This window comes from Aquarana catesbeiana, linkage group LG07, assembly GCF_042186555.1.
Source record: "Aquarana catesbeiana isolate 2022-GZ linkage group LG07, ASM4218655v1, whole genome shotgun sequence".
NCBI classification, from domain to species: domain Eukaryota; kingdom Metazoa; phylum Chordata; class Amphibia; order Anura; family Ranidae; genus Aquarana; species Aquarana catesbeiana.
Window position 1 is genome coordinate 15,956,153 of NC_133330.1, and position 23,191 is coordinate 15,979,343.

The 23,191-nt window shown below is 44.1% G+C and overlaps 1 protein-coding gene across 2 annotated transcripts in view; it reads right to left on the minus strand.

The window, feature by feature from the left end:
* Positions 1-23,191, minus strand: part of CAMKV (CaM kinase like vesicle associated) — a 159,532-nt gene that overhangs the window by 3,988 nt on the left and 132,353 nt on the right. For both annotated transcript variants that reach the window (XM_073591662.1, XM_073591663.1), the window contains exons 5-10: positions 13,077-13,215; positions 11,750-11,870; positions 11,583-11,658; positions 11,058-11,194; positions 6,701-6,779; positions 4,596-4,683 (exon numbers count right to left, since the gene is read on the minus strand). In XM_073591662.1, the coding sequence (XP_073447763.1) occupies positions 4,596-4,683; positions 6,701-6,779; positions 11,058-11,194; positions 11,583-11,658; positions 11,750-11,870; positions 13,077-13,215 (640 nt within the window). The remainder of the gene's footprint in view (positions 1-4,595; positions 4,684-6,700; positions 6,780-11,057; positions 11,195-11,582; positions 11,659-11,749; positions 11,871-13,076; positions 13,216-23,191) is intronic.

Sequence of the window (23,191 nt, forward strand, 5' to 3'; positions counted from 1 at the left end):
TAGACATGTGCACTACCAAAAAATGTGTTCGTTTTCGATTCATTAGTTTTTTGTTTTTTTTCGTTTTTCGGGTCATTCATTATGACCTCAATTAGTAAAATTTGTACATTCGTAAATTCATAAATTTGTACATTCATAAATAACAAAATTCGTATATTCATAAATTAGAAGATTCATATATTCGTACATTTGTACATTCGTAAATTAGAAAATTCAGAAATTTGGAAATTCAAAATTCGAAAATCCGAAAACCCAAAAATTAGAAAATCTGAAATAGTGACTATTAAATTATAGGTATTGTATATTCGGAATTTATCCGAAATTACGAATTATCCGAAATAACGAATGCCGCATCTAAACAAATGGAACAGAACAAATTAAAAAATAAATAATAATGATAAAAAGTTTTTCTTCTTATTATTGTTATTTATAATTATTAATTTATTACGTTACATTTGTTTAGATGCGGCATTCGTTATTTCGGTTAATTCGTAACTTTGGATAAATTGGTATTTGTTACGTTCACTAACAGCCAAATTTGATAGGAAATTCCAATACCTATAATTTAATAGTTAGTAATAGTTAAGTTATTATTAGTTAACTATTATTTCAGATTTCCGAATTTACGAATTTACGAATGTATGAATTTTACTAATTGCGATCATAAGGAATGACAGAAAAAAAAACAAAAATGAATGAAACAAAAAAATAATAAATAATTTTTTGGCAGTGCACATGTCGAATTTACGAATGTACGAGTTTGCGAATGTACGGATTTACGAACTTGCGAATGTACGAATTTACTAATGTACAAATTTACAAATTTTAGAATATTCGAATTTACGAATATTCGGAAAAATTTGTTAAGCGGGTTTTCGTTAATTCGTATACTTCCAAATTAACGAATTTGTCGAAATTCGTTTAAAAAATGAATTCGGAACGAAACGAATTGCGCATGTCTAGTGTACACATGCCGGGGCCGCGATGCCAGGAATTGTCTCGGGAATTATATTCCCTGATGCTTTCGGCAGGCGTAGCGCCCGCCGAACATGATCTATTCAAGTGAATGGGGGCGCTCTTCAGGCGCCCCACAACTGCATCGGGGGAAGGGAGAGTAAGGAAATGCTGTTCTTTGGGGTTATAGTAACCCAGGTCCAGGACAAGGGGTGGGCCTAAGGGACGGCTGCCCTGGGCACAGCGTGTATTGTAGGGATGGGGGCGCCACAAGTTCCCTCTACTATAAGGCTGGCGGTAGTGACAGCGGCATTGACTACTTCTGTCAGCCCAGCGCTGGAAGCGGCAAGGAGAGTAGTAGAGAGCCGGGAGGAGTTGCAGGCTGTGCTCTCTCTCTCGCCCTCCTCCTCATAAGCTCGCACATAATGAAGGGTGGGGGAGGGGTGAGCAATTTGGCATCTTTGCCCTGGGCACTGGATAATCTTGTCCCGGCACTGTAGTAACCCTAATCCCGTATATTGTATTAATTCATGTATACTTGCAGAGATTTCTGATAGCCCCTCCCCCCGCGTACTCATAGTTATAAATTGCCCAGACAAAGGCGGCTTATAAAAAATTAACGAGATTCCTGAGATGACACTGATCACATATAATCATATCCAGTACAAAAGTCTTCCGTTTTCTTTCTTTAAACACTTTGCTGGATTTGAATCTCTCATCCGAACGTCTGCGGCGAGGGCTCGTGAAATATGCATCAAACCGCCGCTCCGAATCTCTTAAATATTACAAAGATGATAAGCAGAACTTGACTTTCTTCTCATGTGAAAAACATGAACCCCCAACGCGGGAGAATAATAGAATTAAATCCCAATAAAACAGCGACAATGTCGACATGAAAATGCTAATCGAGCCAACGAATGCGCGGGGTTCCTACGGCGAGGTGACGCGATTGCGGCGCACCTCCGCTAATCGCACGCGGCTGATGTTAATTTATGCATGTATTTATTGCTAAACCGATTACGGGGCCCTCACCTTTTCTCGCTGTACATAAATCACGCTGGAATTAGCGCCAGCGGGCTCGGACGCAAGGATGCGTAGGTATCTGGTTAACCATTGGTGTTCCGGCTGTACGGCGTGCCGTGTGAGGCTGGATTACAGATAATTCCTCATTACATTGGAAGGATTTGAGGGTCCGGATGGCGGCAGCTGCTTCTGTCGACAGCTGCGGGACGTCAACGCTGCGAGAGACCCGGCGAATGTGCGCCTTCTGCTGGAAATTTCCACTGTCTGGAGATCTCCGAAAATAACTCTGTATCTCTTATGGGACTTTGTTTTTTATTAAATATTAGAGTCCGGATTAAAGTGGACCTGTCATCAGATATATTAAAGGGGAGATTCACACCAGCCGCTGCTTTATGACGCAGCAGTTGGCACACGGCGGGATGCGGTGGAATGACAGCAGTGCCAACGCACCAATCGCAGCGCATCACACTATTCACTTTTTTTTTAATTAACTTTATTAAAATGTCACACAGTAACATTTCATTAAGTTCTTTTGGCTGCCACAAGGTGCAAGGTAGAGGATTGCCTCCCACCACCGTGGGATACAGACGGGAAGACGGCGATCCCCCCTCCCCCCCGCAGGAGATGGACGATCAGAGGCCTCCTTACTTTAGGGGGCAGATGACAAGGATCCATCCAGGGAAGGGCTGCTACTCCTTGCTACGGGGCCATTGCTTCTCCTCCTGGCCAAACAGCAAAGTGGGTCCTGAGACTTGATTGGCCAGGAGTCCTAAGACTCCCTGCCCAATCGGGTCTCAGGACCGCTTTCTGATTGGTGCTATTGCCACGCAGCTGGGTGGGCTCAGGGCGGAGTGCTCTGCTCCCCGAGCCCACCCTTTTTTTAAGCCAATTAGAGCCTCAGGCCCTAATCATGTGCTTAGGAAAAAAAAAAACATTGGAATCCATGTGTTCAGCGCCCTGCATGTAGATTAGGGGCCACGCGCATGAATTAAGGGGCGGTGCCCCTGCGCCACTGCCTCCCACTGTGCTAAAAAATTATTTTGACACTATTCCCCTGTCGGAGCTAAAATCCCACTGACACCAGTGATTTTGGAGTTTTTCTTTCCTAGAGCCATAATCCCAAAGATACCAATGATTTGAAGGCCATTCTCCCCTGTGGCCACAATCCCACTGACACAAACGAATATTGGGGCTATTCTCCCCTGGGGGCCATATTCCCACTGACACCAATGGTTTGTGGGCTGTTCTCCCCTGTGGTCCAGAATCCTACTGACAAAAATGATTTGGGGACTATTTTCCCCTGGGGGCCACAATCCCACTGATACCAATGATTTGGGGGGGTATTCTCCCCTGAGGGCCAAGATCCCAGTGTTTCCAATTATTTGGACACTATTCCCCTGTCGGAGCTAAAATCCCACTGACACCAGTGACTTGGGGGTTTTTCTCCCCAGAGGCCACAATTCCACTGATACCAATACATTTTAGGGCTATTCTCCCTTAAGGGCCACGACCCTACTGATACCAATGATTTGGGGCTTTTCCCCCCTGGGGGCCAAGATCCCACTGACACCAATCATTTGGGGGTTATTCTCTCCTATAGTCCAAGATTCCAGTGATTGCAATGACTTGGAACATGGTAGTTCTGGCTTAGCTCCAATGACCATAACTTTCCCCTCCCCCACCGTCCCATGTGTGGCCACCTTAGGGTGCCTCTTGCTCCTAAGTGTTTTGTTGCATTATAGGCTTCAGGAATTTCCACAAGGTATTGGATTCTGCAGCTGCCCACTTATTAGTATCAATTGAGAGGATATTCTCCTCTGGGGACACAATCCCACTGACAACAATGATTTGGGGGCTATTCTCCCTGGGGGGGAGACCAAGGTCCCAATTACTCCAATGATTGGGGCACTATTCTCCCATGGGGGCCACAACTTCACTGACACCGATGATTTGGTGGTTATTCTACCCAGGACCACAATTCATCTGATACCAACGATTTGGTAGCTACCCCCCTGGGGGGTCACTGACACCAATGATTTGGGGGCTATACTCCCACTGACACCAATGATTTGGGGGCTATACTCCCACTGACACCAATGATTTGGTGGTTATTATACCCAGGATCACAATCCATCTGATACCAATGATTTGGGAGTTATTCCCCCCCTGGGGGCTACTGACACCAATGATTTGGGGCTATACTCCCACTGACACCAATGATTTGGGGGCTGAACTCCCACTGACACCAATGATTTGGGGGCTGAACTCCCACTGATACCTATGATTTGGGGGCTTTACTCCTCTGGAGGCCATGACCCTACTGATACCCATGATTTGGGTGCTATTCTCCCATGGGGGGCCTGATCCCTCTGACACCAATGATTCAGAGGACATTCTCTTGGATCCCCATACTTTTATTGTATGAGTATAAACTGTTTTTTTTTTTTTTCCTGTTGGGGCATGGAAGGTTTTGGAAGAATTCCCTGGGTCCCGGGCTCACTAAGGTTGAGGACCCCATCTCTAGAGGTCTACATTGCGTCTTCCACGGTTCATTGGCAATGTGTGATCTGTACCTTGACCAATGAATAGATTTCCCATAGAATGAATACAATTGTTACCTTCCATTTGGCTTTAGCAAAGTTCTTCTCAATCTGCGCACACACTCCGTCCTTGATGTTTTTATCAGAGGCCGCATTCCCTGAAATCCTGAAACACAACAATGTCATTGTGGCTTCTATGTGCACTGGAGGAGGCCATACTGTGGGTATAGTTAATACTTAGCCAATCATCACAGATAATGCAGTGGTGCCACCAGGTCTAGGAGAACGGATTGGTTGCACTAAGCTGGCACGGTGCATTGATCATAGGCATGCGCACAGGGTGTTCCGGGTGTGACTGGGCACACCCTAATCACCCCATGTGCATTAGCATTATCCAGGAGCAGCACCAGGTGGGTTGCTGGGGGTGCCAATGTAAATGCCCCCATTATATTACAGTCTAGGTTCAACTCCTAATCAACTGCCTCCCACCACCAGAGCCCCCTTCCTGTGACAGCAGGTGGCATTCATGTGTGTTTGAACTTTGGGGTGCACACCCTAATGCAATAGGCTGCCCACACTTATGGCATTGATGAATACATTGTGGGCTCAATTCATAAAGCTAACACACCAGGATACAAAGAACAATATCTGCCATGCACCGCTTCCTTAATTTATACAATTATAACAGTAATATATAAAGTGACCACTTCAGTGATCACACCCAATGAAGAAGATAACGTCAATGTATCATGCTGTAGAAAATTTGGATTCATATCATGTTTTAGCTAAATTATTAGATTAGCAATAATAATCATAGAACATTAGAGGCACTCTGGCCTCCAAAGAAGAAGAGTGTCTCCAATACTTGCACTTAAATTTATTTAATTAGACAATAATCAGCATCACCCCCCCTAAAAGCCAAACTCCTACTTATGTCATTGGCTACCATAGTGCGACATTCTGCTGCTGCAACGTATCACCCTGAAATTCAGACATTCATCTCAGGAACGCTCTTCAGTAATTTTTTTCAGTAAAATAGTGTTTGAAAGTCACAGTCACATGGATAAATTAAGGCATGGGTGGACGGTAGAGCTGCACGATTCTGGCCAAAATCAGAATCACGATTTTTTTGCTTAGAATAAAAAGATTCTCGCAACATAAAATCTTTCACATTATACAAAAAAAAATTGGGCTAAGTTTACTGGTTAGTTTTTTGTTTTTTTTTAATTCATTAAAGTAATTTTTTCCACAAAAAAATGCATTTGAGAGACTGCTGCGCAAATATAGTGTGGTATAAAATATTGCAACAACCACCATTTTATTCTCTAGGGCAGTGATGGCGAACCTTGGCACTCCAGATGTTTTGGAACTACATTTCCCATGATGCTCAGCTACACTGCAGAATGCATGAGCATCATGGGAAATGTAGTTCCAAAACATCTGGAGTGCCAAGGTTCGCCATCACTGCTCTAGGGTCTCTACTAAAAAATATATATATATATAATGTTTGGGGGTTCTAAGTAATTTTCTAGCAAAAAAAAAAAAATTTTATCTTGAAACCAACAAATGTCAGAAAAAGATTTAGTGTTTATATGGTTAAACTGTCCTCGTTTACACACCAAAGTCTATTCCTTTGACAAATTGTTACAAAGTTTATACTTAAGTTCCACTGCTAAAGAATGTTGTGATTCTTGGCAGACTGCCCGTTTTTTTTTTTTTTTTCTTCCTTTCTTTTGAGGGCTGTGGCTTCAGAAGAGCAGAGAGAATTCTTTGCATAGCAAGAATCGTGAAAGACTTTTGTCAAGATCGCAACGGGGAAAAAAGTTGTGATAACGATTCTTGACGATTAATCGTGCAGCTCTAGTGGAAGGGCTTTGGACTTGTGTTGATGGGCTTTTGAGATCATTCAGAATTCATTGACATTTGACCTGCAGTTGACCTCCCTCTGACCTCCCTGCTTTATGCAGGTTTTGCTCTCCTATAGACCTGTATGGAAAGCAAAACCGTTTGACGAAAACAAAAGCCATCAGCACAGATCCTACTGCGATCATCTCCTTGTGTTAGCTGTGAATTCGAGCCTTGTACCTGTTGTTTCTTGTCATGGATATTTACTGCAGAATAGGATATTGGTGTAAACTAGACATCATGATAGGTGACGGTAGGTGACGGCATGGGAGCCTTACCATTCATGGCTAATGGCATCTGCTGCTGTGACCCTCTGGTCCTGGTCCACCTCCATCAGACGGGACACCAAATCTTTGGCTGCCAGAAGAGAACATTGTTCAGAGAAGATACACCACAGATATATATGGACATGGTTCTAACTGCTCTGCCATGTTACAGATACCATGTGGCTCAGTGGTTAGCACTTTCCCCACCAGGACTTGGCTCCTCTAATGTAGAGACTGATTTAACTTCTTGCTTACTGGGCACTTAAACCCCCCTCCTATCCAGACCAATTTTCAGCTTTCAGCGCTGATGCACTTTGAATGACAATTACGCGGTCATACAACACTGTACCCAAATGAAATTTTTATCATTTTTTCCCCACAAATAGAGCTTTTGATCACCTCTGCGGTTTTTATTTTTTGTTAAAAAAATGTAAAAAAACTGAATTTAAAAAAAAAAAAAATATTTTTTTTTTTATATTTTGTTAGAAAAAATTTAAAACAGGTAATTTTTCTCCTTCTTTGATGTACGCTGATGGGGTGGCACTGATGGGCACCGATAGGCGGCAGTGATGGGCACTGATGGGTGGCAGTGATGGGCACTGATGGGTGGCAATAATGGGCACTGTCAGTTACACTGATAGGCAGCACAGCTAGGTGGCACTGATTGTCACTATTGGTGGGCATTGATAGGTGGCACTTGTGGGCATTGATAGGTGGCACTGTGGGCATTGATAGGTGGCACTTGTGGGCATTGATAGGTGGCACTTGTGGGCATTGATAGGTGGCACTTGTGGGCACTGATAGGTGGCACTGTGGGCATTGTTAGGTGGCGCTGTGGGCACTGTTATGTGGGCACAGATGAGGCAGATGTGCCTCTTCCACTTCGGGGCCGATGTCCCTCGCATCCGAGCCAGCGATCGGGTTTTTTTTCTACTCACGCTGTCAGCGTGAGTAGAAAAGAAAAGCCGATTACCGATCTTTTGTTTACATCATGTGATCAGCTGTCATTGGCTGACAGCTGATCACATGGTAAGCGGCCGGGACCGGCCCCTTTCCGTAGATCGGTGATCACCCGAGTCTCAGTGACTCGGTGATAACAGCGCGCTCAGCGCGCCTTACACAGGGGATGGCGTCATATGATGGCCTCCCAGGAATTCTGGTCCGCACTGTGGCCGTCATTCGGCCATAGCGCGGATGTCAAGTGGTTAAATGGCTCACTGTACAGCACTGCAGTATATGCCAGAGATATTTAAATGTATAATAATAATAGCATGTGACTGTGGGATGACATTAGAGTGTAAGCTCCTCTGGTGCAGAAACTGATGCAAATGGCTTTTTGTACAGCAGTGTGGTATATGTCAGAGCTACAGTACTCACTTTTGTTGCCAGCGGTTTAGACATTAATGGCTGTGTGTTGAGTTATTTTGAGGGGACAGCAAATTTACACTGTTATACAAGCTGTACACTCACTACTTTACATTGTAGACAAGTGTCATTTCTTCAGTGTTGTCACATGAAAAGATAGAAGAAAATATTTACAGAAATGTTTATATATATATATATATATATATATATATACACACACTGTGCCTTGAAAAAGTATTCATACCCCTTGAAATTTCGCACATTTTGTAATGTTACAACCAAAAACCTAAATGTATTTTATTGGGATTTTATGTGATAGACCAACACAAAGTGGCACATAATTGTGAAGTGGAAGGAAAATGATAAATTATTTTCAAATATTTTTTACAAATAAATATGTGAAAAATGTGGGGGGCATTTGTATGGCGCCCCCCGGAGTCAATACTTTGTAGAACCGCCTTTCACTGCAATTACAGCTGCAAGTCTTTTTGGGGATGTCTCTACCAGCTTTGCACATCTAGAGAGGGACATTTTTGCCCATTCTTCTTCTTTGCAAAATATCTCAAGCTCTGTCAGATTGGATGGAGAGCGTCTGTGATCAGCAATTTTCAAGTCTTGCCACAGATTCTCAATGTGATTTAGGTCTGGACTGTGACTGGGCCATTCTAACACATGAATATGCTTTGATCTAAACCATTCCATTGTAGCTCTGGCTGTATGTTTAGGGTCGTTGTTCTGCTGGAAGGTGAACCTCCGCCCCAGTCTCAAGTCTTTTGCAAACTCTAATGCCGCGTACACACGGTCGGATTTTCCAACAGAAAATGTGTGATAGGACCTTGTTGTCGGAAATTCCAATCGTGTGTAGGCTCCATCACACATTTTCCATCGGATTTTCCGACACACAAAGTTTGAGAGCAGGCTATAAGATTTTTGTCGGAAATTCCGATCGCGTGTACACAAATCTGACGCACAAAGTGCCACGCATGCTCAGAATAAATAAAGAGATGAAAGCTATTGGCCACTGCCCCGTTTATAGTCCCGACGTACGTGTTTTACATCACCGCGTTCAGAACGATCGGATTTTCCGACAACTTTGTGTGACCGTGCGTATGCAAGACAAGTTTGAGCCAACATCCGTCAGAAAAAATCCTAGGATTTTGTTGTTGGAATGTCCGAACAAAGTCCGACCGTGTGTACAGGGCATAACAGGTTTTCTTCTAAGATTGTCCTGTATTTGTCTCCATCCATCTTCCCATCAACTCTGACCAGCTTCCCTGTCCCTGCAAAAGAAAAGCATCCCCACCACATGATGCTGCCACCACCATGTTTCACGGTGAGGATGGCGGGTTCAGGGTGATGTGCAGTGTTAGTTTTTTGCCACACATAGCGCTTTTATTTTAAGCCAAAAAGTTCAATTTTGGTCTCATCTGACCAGATCACCTTCTTCCACATGTTTGCTGTGTCCTCCACATGGCTTCTCACAAACTACAAACAGGACTTCTTATGACTTTCTTCCACCAATGTCTTTCTTCTTGTCACTCTTCCATAAAGGTCAAATTTGTGGAGAACACGACTAATAGTTGTCCTGTGGACAGATTCTCCCACCTGAGCTGTGGATCTCTGCAGCTCCTCCAGAGTTACCATGGACCTCTTGGCTCTTCTCTGATGAATGCTCTCCTTGCCCGGCCGGTCAGTTTAGGTGGACGGTCATGTCTTGGTAGTTTTGCAGTTGTGCCATACTCTTTCCATTTTTGGATGATGGATTGAACAGAGCTCTGTGAGATGTTCAAAGCTTGGGGTATCTTTTTATAACCTAACCCTGCTTTAGGCTGGGTTCACACTATGGCCGCATCCGTCGCACAGCAGGGAGTTCTAGTTCACCGTTTTTCAGGTCCGATTTCAGATTTTTGGGCTGGATTTGGAATTGAAACGGACCAAAAAAGGCACACGTTTTTCGTGCAAAACGCACCGGACCTGCTGTGGAGATATGTGAACCGACTCCGTAGAGAGCCAGTCACATTCTCCTGCTATGTGAATTGGATGTGGAAAAACCCACTTCCAATTCGCATAGGGGTGTGACCCCCACTTTAATCTTCTCCACAACTTAATCCCTGACCTGTCTGGTGTGTTCCTTGGCCTTCATGATGCTACTTGTTCACTAAGGTTCTCTAACAAACCTCTGAGGGCTTCACGGAACAGCTGTATTTATACTGAGATTAAATTACACACAGGTGGACTCTATTTACTAATTAGGTGACTTCTGAAGGCAATTGGTTCCACTAGATTTTAGTTAGGGGTAACAGAGTAAAGGGGGCTGAATACAAATCCCCCCCTACACTTTTCACATATTTATTTGTAAAACATTTTGAAAACCATTTATCATTTTCCTTCCACTTTGCAATTATGTGCCACTTTGTGTTGGTCTACCACAAAAAATCCCAATAAAATACATTTACGTTCTTGGTTGTAATATGACAAAACGTGGAAAATTTCAAGGGGTGTGAATACTTTTTTAAGGCACTGTGAATGTATAATAATAATAGTGTGTGACTGTGGAGGGGGCATTAGAGTGTAAGCTCCTCTAGGACAGAGATTGATGTAACTGTCTTAGTGTTCTCTCCACAGCGCCACGGAATATGTCAGTGATATATACGTAAACGTATGAAAGTTACACAGTAGGTGAGGCTGAAAAAAAAGACACAAGTCCATCAAGTCCAACCAATGGAAAGTTATATAGGCCTCAAGCACCTGTGACCAATTAAGCACTCCCCTTAATTAGTAGGCTGTTTAAAAAGTGACAGAAAGGGTGTTAAAAAAGCTGCAAGGAAAAAACTCCCCCCAAAAAACTAAAAATGCAACACAGCAATCACCAGCAGTCAAAAGCAAAACTTGTTCACACTCTCCACTCAAGGTTCCCACTGTTCAGCTTCCAACCAGCAAGTAATAGTAATAAAAAGTAATAATAAGTACAGTCATTCATGTACATCTCAGGTTTTGCACTTACCTGCTAGAGAAATATCATCCCAATATGGAGAGTCAAACTCATAATCACCATGTAGAATCTTCCGGAACAGGTTCTTGTCATGACTTTCGTAATCTTCCTCCTCCATCTCATCGTAGAACGGAGGGTTCCCAGAGAGTCTACAGAGGAGACACCACAAACAACGCCATCATCACACTGGAGATCCTGTACACAAGTGACTGAATTCACTTTGCTCCTTAGATGGTTAATCCTTATCCAGAGTTGGCACTGACCTCTACCCTCTGATTGGTTGCTTAGAGTAAATACAGATGCTTTCATTGAGGATAGCTCCATACAATAGGGTCCATATGAATATATGAAGGTGGCTGTGATTTTAGTTTAGCTCATATTACTCCGACTGCCTTAGGGTACTCTGGAAGTTCATGGTCCAGTGGTTTAGGAGTACATGCACTGGTATAGGTTTTTATCATTACAATCACAGTACTTCTCTAGATGAATTGGTACATGCAATGATGGCTTGAGGTAATAAAACAAAGGAGGACTCACAGTATGTACATAATGACTCCGATGGCCCAGCAGTCAACAGGCCGACCATATCGCTGGCGTGCAACCACTTCTGGGGCTGCAAAGAGACAAACGCGTGAAAGAGTTAGAGAGGATGAATGTCATGCCAGGGCAACACACGCAGGGGTCATATAAGAAGAGGACCTCACCCAGGTACTCAGGGGTGCCACAAGGCTCTTTGATGAGGCTTGTCTCCACTTTAGCCAAATGAAAGTCGCTGATGACTATTTTGGAATTCTTCAAACGGTTATAATACAACAAGTTCTCCAACTGGAAGGAGAGAAGGTCAAACACTTAAAGGTATCAGAAGGTCCCAAAAAGTACAACCTGTCTGAATTCACTGCTGCACCAGCCTTTCTGGGGCCCTCTCCACTATAGAACATGGGACCCTCCACCCTGGGGAACTGGGCCCTTTCTACCCTTATTTCTGGTGCCCTTTCAGTCCTAGAGTACGGGGTCTTCTCCACCCTGGGTCTTGAGGCCCTTACCTCCCTGGGTCATAGAGTCCTCTCCACCCTGGGTCATTGGGACCAACCCAGTCATGTCCTTTGGCCCTCTCCACACTGGAGCATGGAGCCTTTTCTACCCTGGGGGTCTGGGTCCCTCTCCACCCTGGGTCCAAATCCTTCTCCATTCTGTAACATGGGGCCCTCCCCTTTTTTGATCTTGACACCCTCTCTACCCTGGGCCTCAGGACCCTCTCCAGTTATGGCCTTAGGTTCTATCCACACTAGAGCATAGAACCCTCTTTACCCTAGGACCTGAGGGCTCTCTCTACCCTGGGGACCAGGGTCCCTTTCCACCCTAGGGGCCCAATCCTCCCCTTCAACTTGAGGTTCATGTGCACCCTGGAGCATAAGGCCCTCTCCACCCTAGGTCCAAAGCTATAGAGCATGGGTCCCTCTTCACCCTGGGTAACTTGGTCCTTTCCACCCTTAGTCCTGGATGCCTTTTAACCCTAGATTATGGGGCCCACTCCACCCTGGGTCCTCAGTACCTCACCACCCTGGGGCATAGAGTCCTCTCCACCCTAGGTCCTTAGGCCCAAACCATTCTTGTCCTTTGGCCCTCTCCACACTGGAGCATAGGGCCCTCTCTGCCCTGAGGGCCTGGGTCCCTCTCCACCTTGGGTCTAAATCCTTCTCTGTGCTGTAACATGGGGCCCTCTCCTCCTTTGGTCTTGAAACTCTTTCCACCCTGGGTCTCAGGGCCCCCTATAGTTATGTCCTTAGGTCATATCCACACTTCACCCTAGGTCCTGGGGCCCTCTCTACCCTTGGTCCTCAGTACCTCACCACCCTGGGCATACAGTCCTTTATACCCTGGGTCCTGGGATCCTCACCAGCCTTGTTCATTGGCCCACTCCACACTGGAGTGAGAGGCCATTTCCACCCTAGGTCCTGGGGCCCTCTCCACCCTGGGAGCCTAGGTCCTTTTCTCACCCTTGGGGCCTAATCCTCTCCATTCTTCCCTCACCTTGAGGTTCCTGTGCACAATACACAGTGAGTGAAGATAGGCCACAGCCTCCAGGACCTGCCGGATGACGTTACTTGTGTCCTTCTCTGAGTAATAACCCTGATCCAGGATCCAATCAAACACTTCCCGGCCTGAAGCTCTGGATGTGGAGTAAATAGTAAACAGATGTTATCTGGGGCACTGTAAGAAGATACAAGGATTTTCTCTATCATAAAGGGGATCTATGGTCTTTTAAAGGTTTTAAGTTGTCCATGTGAATCTGATCAACTGGGATATCCTTAGTAATGTGTTTTAATTTCTATAAACCTGTTTTTCACTCTTTGTATTCACTGCTACTGCTGCCTCTGCCATACTTGATTCCATAGCTGTAATGGATCATATGATTTTTATGGGGCCCAGAAGCACAGTGGGGGCCCAGAGCTGTCTAGTTAAATAGTGTAGGCAGGAATAGTATTTTGCAAATAGATTTTGATACAATTCTTGTACACATACATACATACTTACTCTCTTGTGTTTTCTTTCAGTGTAAGTCTTTATGATAGCTTAGGCCTCTTTATACCAAAGGAACCCTTGAAATCATTTGTAAGGTCTCAGGGTTCCCCTACTAAAAATGATTATATTTACAGCTCAACGTACCTGAGCAGAAACAGTAAGTTGTAGATGTATGCATGAAAGACATTTTTTTTGTAACCAAAAAATTATAATAATGACCAAAAAAGAGAAGCAGACAGTGAAAACCCTAACTAAGAAATGTCCCCTTACATTGGTGGCCAGTGAAGAAATTGCCTTTACGTTGGTGATCAGTGAGAAGAATGTTCCTTACATTGGTGATCAGTGAGAAGAATGTTCCTTACATTGGTGATCAGTGAGAAGAATGCTCCTTACATTGGTGATCAGTGGGAAGAATGTTCCTTACATTGGTGATCAGTGAGAAGAATGTTCCTTACATTGGTGATCAGTGGGAAGAATGCTCCTTACATTGGTGATCAGTGAGAAGAATGCTCCTTACATTGGTGATCAGTGAGAAGAATGTTCCTTACATTGGTGATCAGTGAGAAGAATGTTCCTTACATTGGTGATCAGTGAGAAGAATGTTCCTTACATTGGTTGTCAGTGGGAAGAATGCTCCTTACATTGGTGATCAGTGGGAAGAATGTTCCTTACATTGGTGATCAGTGAGAAGAATGTTCCTTACATTGGTTGTCAGTGGGAAGAATGCTCCTTACATTGGTGATCAGTGGGAAGAATGTTCCTTACATTGGTGATCAGTGGGAAGAATGTTCCTTACATTGGTGGTCAGTGGGAAGAATGTTCCTTACATTGGTGATCAGTGGGAAGAATGTTCCTTACATTGGTGATCAGTGGGAAGAATGTTCCTTACATTGGTGATCAGTGAGAAGAATGTTCCTTACATTGGTGATCAGTGGGAAGAATGTTCCTTACATTGGTGATCAGTGGTGGGCAGTGAGAAGAATGTTCTTTATATTGGTCATCAGCCGAAATAATGCCCTTATATTGGTGGTCAGTGGGAATAATGCTCCTTACACTGTTGGTCAGTGGGAAGAATGTTCCTTACATTGGTGGTCAGTGGGAAGAATGTTCCTTACATTGGTGGTCAGTGAGAAGAATGTTCCTTACATTGGTGATCAGTGGAAAGAATGCTATTTACATTGGTTGTCAGTGGAAAGAATGCTCTTTACATTGGTGGTCAGTGGAAAGAATGCTCTTTACATTGGTTGTCAGTGCAGAAGAGCCCCATTTCATTAGTGGTCAGCAGAGAAGGGCCTCTTACATTCATGGCTGCTGTGAGAAATCATGGGACCCCATACAGCCTAGCTGACAGAACACTGAACATAGCCTAACAGGCAACTCCAGCCACATGAACAAACTGCTCATTCCTGCAACCAGAATACCTGTGAGAATGAGCTCCTAATTGTGATTTTTAACTATTTTTTTACATTTTAACAGCTGTCTGACCTTTGAGACAGAGAAAGAAAATGAGGAGACAAATTGTTCAATCCTTTCTCTACAGCCTCAGCCTCAGAAGGGATGAACAGGAATCACTCTGTACTGAGGCTCCCTGTTAATTCACAAACTAAAGCATTGTAAACACAGGGTGGGTCACAGGGGGGATTGGTTCCAGTTCTACTCTGTTGAACTTATAGGGCCTGGGGCCTGTACAGGAGGGCAGGTGCTACCACCTTACCAGTGGCCCTGCCTACATTTAGGGTGGTGGGGCAAAGGACCCCTTTACATTGTAGACAGTTGATGAATGCCCTTTTCATCATAGATCAGTGAAGAAGGACCTCTTTCACACTGCTGGTGAGTAGAGAAGAGCCTCCTTTACCTCGGTGGTCAGCAGATAAGAGCTCCTTATATTTAAGTTTGAAGGACAAGGGCCCTCACATTGGTGGTCAGCAGATAAGAGCTCCTTATATTTAAGGTTGAAGGACAAGGGCTCTCACATTAATTGGCTGCCCGTGAAAGAATGGCTTCTGTTCAAAACTTGATGTCTTGTCCATAAGGCATTGCATGGATGTGGCCCAGTGTACCTGAAGGAAAAATTCATCAAATATGTGCCTACCCGATCCTTGAGATCGGCGAACTTGGCCATATTGTAGATTCCAAAATTCAAAAAGAAAACATGCGGAGGGAGAAATAGTGAAGTACAAGGAGCTGAATTTTGGAACTCCTTGCCTCTGAAACTGAGACTTTGAAACTGAAAGAATGACTTTCTGAAATTCCGAAAGAAATTGAAAACCGTACTTTTTGTACAAGCTTTTGGACTCCCAGGCTTTTATTCTGAATGTTGTCATGCTGGTATGTTGATTCTCCTAAGATTTTGTTAATGTCAATGTCTTTTGTTTTGAGCATCGAGGCCTTCGGGTAAGACTGCGTAGGTTAAGCATTTTATTAAATAAATAAAATAAATAAATAAATAATGGACAGTTGGAGGAATTATGTCCTTCAAATGAGTGGTTTTGTTAGAGGTTAGTCAAAGAACCCCTAGTAACCTCAGAAGGAACCCTGGTTGAGAAAAACTGGCTTAGAATGACTGGAAGCAATACCTTTTCTAGTTGTCTCAACCTGTAATTGGTTTTATTTCAGCAGCTGTTTAGCAAGGACTCTGAAGGCAGCTGATAGAATAAAGACATCTACAAATGTGTTTGGGAAATCCTGAAATAGTAATCAAATAAAATGTGCAACATTGAAAGTCACTTTTAGATGATGTCATGGGGCCTCTCCTGAAATCGGTTCTCTTCAGTTGCGAGGAGGTTTCTTCACCCAGAACAGTCTGAACACGGAAAGTTGTAAACATTTCTATACATCCATTTATGTCATCCTGTTCATCCCAGGAGATGTGACCTGGATAAGTGCAGAGTTAATTGGCCCGTAGATTTATTGAATGGCTTCTAGCAGTGAGTGAAGTTGGCTTTGGTGTCCATTGTTGGATGATCAAAGACAGAACACTCAGGTTGACCTCTATTCAGAGTCCTGAGTGACATGGATCTACCTGACAATAGCCATGTTTACTATAAACTCAGGAACAATCAGAGAGCAGTGTATGGAAAGGGAAGGTAGCCTGAGGGGGGTCTGGGACTCGGGATGAGAATCTACCTGCCGGCAGGAGAGACCTTCCCTCATCTCCCGTGACATCTGAGTGTCACTTGGCTTCCTGTGTCCTCATCACAGCTCAATGGAGAGAGGTTCTCCTTTATAATTAGGACTTGTCAGGTGGGCATGGAATGTTCTTCTCAGTAAGGGAAATCTTCTTGCCAATTTATGTAAGGAATTTTAACCATAAAGAGTCAACTTTCAATGACCTTAAAGTGAACCTTTCCATTCCGTAGGAATGTTAACATGGTGGTACCTCCATAACCCGCTCCATCAGATCTCTCCAATAGTTCTCCTTCTCTTCCGGAAATGTGGAAATGTACAGCTTGAGCACACTACACCCTCCTGTCACAATCTAGAGCATTGGTCTCCAAATTGCGGCCAAGGGGGGCCAGATGCGGCCCTTTGCTTGCCTTTATCTGGCCCTTGGGGCAGCGTTCCTCCCACTGATACAAGACACTATTCCTCCCACTAACACCAAGGATGGGGCATTATTCTTCCTACTGACACCAATGATGGTCCACTATTCCTCCCACTAACATCAATGATGGGGCACTATTCCTCCCACTCTTAACAGGGCATAATTCCTGCTACTGACACAAAAAATGGAGCATAATTCTTGCCACTGACACCAATGATGGGGCACTATTCCTCCCACTGACACCAATGATGGGGCACTATTCCTTGCACTGACATCAATGATGGGGCACTATTCCTTCCACTGACACCAATGATGGGGCACTATTCCTCTCACTGACACCAATGATGGGGCACTATTCCTCTCACTGACACCAATGATGGAGCACTATTCCTTCCACTGACACCAATGATGGGGCACTATTCCTTCACTGACACCAATGATGGGACACTCTTCCTTCCACTAACACCAATGATGGGGCACTATTCCTTCCACTGACACCAATGATGGGACACTCTTCCTTCCACTGACACCAAAGAAGGGGCAGTATTCCTCCCACTGACACCAATAATAGATTACTATTCCTTTCACTGACACCAATGATGGGGCATTGTTACCAACTCCAGGACATTTTCTTCTCCCACTGACCACAGTCAGGCCCCTCTAAAGTCCAAAGGACAGTAAACTGGCCCTTTGTTTAGGAAGTTTGGAGACCCCTGATCTAGACCAAAATAAATAAGCAGAAGTTACCTGTAGGCCATGCCCAAACACCAAAGACAAAGATGTATACTACTGAAGTTATAGGCAAATTTTGACTTTTTTTTGTGTCAGGCTTGGCCCAACATCCTTCTTCCTCCCAGGTTTCTCTATTGGTCAGGCATGTCTCCCATCAGATTAAAGGGACTCTGTGACTCTGGCCTGAGAGATGAATGCGCATGCCCAAATGTTGGACATTCTAAATCTGCAAGTGAAATTCTGATTTGTAAAATAAGTCTCTGTCGGTGATGGAACTACCAGGGCTGCAAAGGTTACACTTGCAACTGGGCCCTGGCGTTGTGCCACTGTGGGGGACCCAAAGATGGCATGAAGGGGGCCCGCTGCAGAACATGTGAAAGGGTCCTGCTGCAGTACCATAAGGCTCAGTTTACACTGCTGCGACCCCAAAGTCGTGCGGCTTGCTTGTGATCCACCGCAAGTGCAGTTGCTCCAGAGCTCAGTAAATGAGTGCAAACTCTGCTGATTTCCATCATCCATTGTGTACACAGTCTATTCCCCTTTAGTAAATCAACTAATATGTTTTTGGTTAGTTACAGGTACAGCGGGTAAAATAAGTATTGAACACGTCACCATTTTTCTAAGTAAAAATATTTCTAAAAGGTGCTATTGACATGAAATTTTAATCACATGTCGGAAACAACCCATGCAATCCATACATACAAAGACACCAAAACAAATAAGTTCAGAAATGAAGTTCTGTGTAATAAAATGGAATGACACAGGGAAAAAGTATTGAACACATGAAGAAAGGGAAGTGCAAAAAGGCATGGAAAGCCAAGACACCCGCTGAAATCTATCAGTAATTAGAAAGAAATCCTGACCCTTGTCAGTGCAAATTAATATCAGCTGGTTGTGTCTCAACGGATGGCCTATAAAATGGTGTCTCATTACCGAGGTGCCACACAAGAAACATCTCATGATTCTCTCTCGAGACCTTCGCAACCTTATTGCTGCAAAACATACTGATGGCACTGCTTACAGAATTAGGATTTTTAAACTTCTGAATGTTCCAGTGAGCACTGTTGGGGCCATAATCCGGAAGTGGAAAGAGCATAATTTCACCATAAACCGGCCACGACCAGGTGCTCCTCGCAAGATTTCTGACAGAGGAGTGAAAAGAATTAACAGAAGAGTTGTCCAAGAGCCAAGGACCACTTGTGGAGAGCTTCAGAAAGACCTGGAATTAGCCGGTACAATTGTTTCAAAGAAAACAATAAGTAATGCAGTCACCCGTCATGGCCTGTACGCAAGCTCACAATGCAAGACTCCATTGCTGAAGAAAAAAGCAGGTTGAAGCTTGTTTAAAGTTTGCTGCACAACATATAGACAAGCCTGTGAAATGCTGGGAGAATATAGTCTGGTCAGATGAGACCAAAATTGAACTCTTTGGATGCCATAATACACACCATGTTTGGAGGTCACATGGCGCATCACCCCAAAAACACCCCCCCCATACCAACAGTGAGGTTTGGAGGTGGGAACATCATGGTGGGGGCGGGGCGTTTTTTCTGCATACAGGACTGACAAACTTCATATCATTGAAGGAAGGATGAATGGAAAAATATACAAAGACATTCTTGATAAAAATCTGCTGCCATCTACCAGGATGATGAAGATGAAACGAGGGAGGACATTTCATAGACAATGATCCCAACACACAAAGCCAAGGAAACTCTCAATTGGTTTCAAAGAAAGAAAATAAAGCTGCTAGAACGGCCCAGCCGATCACCTGACTTGAATCCAATTGAAAATCTATGGAAAGAACTAAAGATCAGAGTTCATAGAAGAGGCCAATGGAACCTTCAAGATTTGAAGATTTGTTTGTGTGGAAGAATGGGCCAAAATCACACCTGAGCAACGCATGCGACTCGTTCCTCCATACAGGAGCCTGCGTCTTGAAGCCGTCATTACCAAGGATTTTGTTCCAAGTATAGAAATAAATTTCAGTTAGCATGTTCAAAACTTTTTTCCTGTGTCATTCCATTTTATTTCACAGAATTTAATTTCTGAACGTATTTGTTTTGGTGTCTTTGTATGTATGGATTACATGGGCTGTTGCCGACATGTGGGGAAAATTTCATGTCAATAGCACCTTTAGAAATATATTTACCAAGGAAAATGGTGACGTGTTCAATACTTATTTTACCCGCTGCATCTGAAACCCTTTGAGGAAACTTCACAAACCTGGGGAAAAGGTACAAACTCCAAGCTAATGGAAGTCCTGGTGGGAGTTAAGCCCAGGACCCCAGTGATAACCACCAAGATACTGTGCTTTTCTTTATATGCTCAATAACCAAAAAGAGACACATTGCCACCAGTTGAGAACTGTGGCTTGCTGAACTTTGCTGAGGAACTCTTGTGACCTGCTGTTACTCTCTATATCAGGTCTGCAGCGCACTTCCTAGTTCTACCACTGTGTGTCGCCCCAGAGCTGTGTAACTCTCACAGTCCCAGAGGCAGCAAATGTTCTGAGACTGCAATGCGCCTATGTAGTGCAGCGCCGGGAACTGCTCTGTGCTATTAGATACCAGATAGCACAGTCAAGAATGACAATTTCCTGTCCACAAGAATATATCAACTGCTGCAAGACTTCTGATTCCACTCACAGCTCCTTCTGCATGAGCTCTGACTGCCCAGAACATGATTGGAATTTTATAAGTGCTGCAGTGAAACACCAGAATAAGACAGTCTGATGGTACTGGATGCTTTACCTAGGTAAACCGAAATGTACTGGTTTACTGGAAATAACCCGGCAAGAACTTGCTTCCATATTTTCAGTTTTATCGGGTGACGTAACACGTAAAGGGTCGGATTCACTCAAACTGGGGGGAATGAGAAGAGACGTTGATACCCAAAGTGGCCAATTACAATTCCAGCAAAAAATTTTAATTGGCCGTTGGCATCATTTGTTAGCCTCAAATCCACAACGGCCAATTAGAAATCATTTCATGGTCTTTTGATTGGCCTACACTTTGGAAGTCATCAGAGTTCTGTTAATTTGGATAGAATATATCCAAAAGGACACTTCAGACTTTTCTCCTGGTTTCTAAACCAACCAAACTAACCGAAGTTTAGATCAATCACACAAATTCTACACACTGGTGAAAACTACGACATAAAACATATAAATTGTTATGTTTCTCAAATTTGTTACATTGTTTTCAACATTGGGGGTGAGATAAAGAAGTTGAAAACAATGTAACAAGCACATTTGTGAATACTTACATTTTATGTTTTTATGATACATTTATTTTTACAACATTCAGAAAAGGATAGAAGTGCACCTACATCCAGACCATGCTCTGATTCCCGCCCTCTGCCATGCTGCAGGAGTGAGGGCTCTGACGGGATGGTGGGACTCCGACATGAAGGGGGGACATCTGATGTGATGGTGGGACTCCGACATGAAGGGGGGACATCTGATGTGATGGTGGGACTCCAACATGAAGGGGAGACATCTGATGTGATGAGGGACTCTGACATGCAGGGGAACCTCTGACGTGACGGGGGGGGGGGGGGGGCCTGATGTGATGGTGAGACTCTGACATGAAGATTGGACTTTTCATGTGATGGTAGGACTCTGACATGAAGGTTGGACTTTTGATGTGATGGTGGGACTCTGACATGAAGGGGGGGGGGGGGCTCTGATGTGATGGTGGGACTCTGACATGAAGGTTGGACTTCTTATGTGATGGTGGGACTCTGACATTAAGGGGAACCTCTAATGAGATGGTGGGACTCTGACATGAAGGGGAACCTCTAATGATATGGTGGGACTCTAATATAAAGGTTGGACTTCTGATGTGATAATGGGACTCTGACATGAAGGTTGGACTTCGTATGTGATGGTGGGACTCTGACATGAAGGTTGGACTTCTTATGTGATGGTGGGACTCTGACATGAAGGTTGGACTTCTTATGGGATGGTGGGACTCTGACATGAAGGTTGGACCTTTGATGTGATGGTGGGACTCTGACATGAAGGGGAACCTCTAATGAGATGGTGGGACTCTGACATGAAAGGGAACCTCTAATGATATGGTGGGACTCTAATATAAAGGTTGGACTTCTGATGTGATAATGGGACTCTGACATGAAGGTTGGACCTTTGATGTGATGGTGGGACTCTGACATGAAGGTTGGACTTCTTATGTGATGGTGGGACTCTGACATGAAGGGGAACCTCTGATGTAATGGGGGAACCTCTGACACGAAGGGGGTGGTTGTGTGCATCACCCCAGGCTCAGGTTTCCCATTGATAAGCAATATTTCATTCTTTTACAATATAGACTGGGGGGCCTTGAGATTTTGTGTACTTTTAAAGGTTCTTGTGCCTAAAAAAAAAAAAAAAATTGAGGAACACTTAAAGTCCCAGTTGGTTTAGTTGATTTAAGAGGTGATGGTATTGGGATTTTGGAACATTTAGAATTGGAGATTACCTTCATAACCATATGGGGTTGGGGTTTTATATAGGATTTCCTCCTGGATTGTGGAGACACCAAAGCGGGCCCCCCGGCGCTCAGTCCTGACCTGCTGTGAGCTCCCTGATAGCACGCCATGATGAGGGTTTTACTCCAACCTGCTGGCGCATGACATAACACAGAGCACAGTGTGAGCGTTGTGTCATCCTGTGCTGCATCAATGCCAAAAATGGTTGTGACTTCCATTGGCGCTGGAAGCCATGAGAAAAGTCATTGGTGACGTGGTGTGGTGACTCCACAATTAAGAAGATTACATTTTCGATGTGTCTCACTTCTATATAAGAATTATTGCTGCAGCTCCCCACTGCAAGTGTGTTGGGGTGGCATTCAAAATGAATGGCACGCAATGCATGCAAACATGCGTTGCCACATGTTGCAGGAACATGTAAGTCTAATTAGCACCCCCACATTGGAAATAATTTCTATGCACAGAGTAATATTCCATAACGTGGAGGCTCATCACATCTATCCCTGGCTCCGGTCATCTATTATACAGGTGCAGTCATTAGTTCCACAGCTCTCTGAAATCATCCCCCCTCTGCTCCAGGGAGGAAATCCATAAAACATGGCCTGATGGGGGGACAGAAGCTTCACATCACACATTTCTGCTTCATCAAAGTTTATTACAGCTTTGTTCAAGGCAGAAAAGAGAACATCAGAGTCTGGGGACATCTGCTGCAACTCTGAGATGACAACATGGTTCTTCCATTGTAGAGAAAGTCACGGCCTCCATAGTGATGGGGAATGTGGATGTCTCTGCAGCTTCCTCAGATTATAAAAGAGCAACACACAGGAGGGGGCCTGTGCCCAGATGGTGCTGTGTG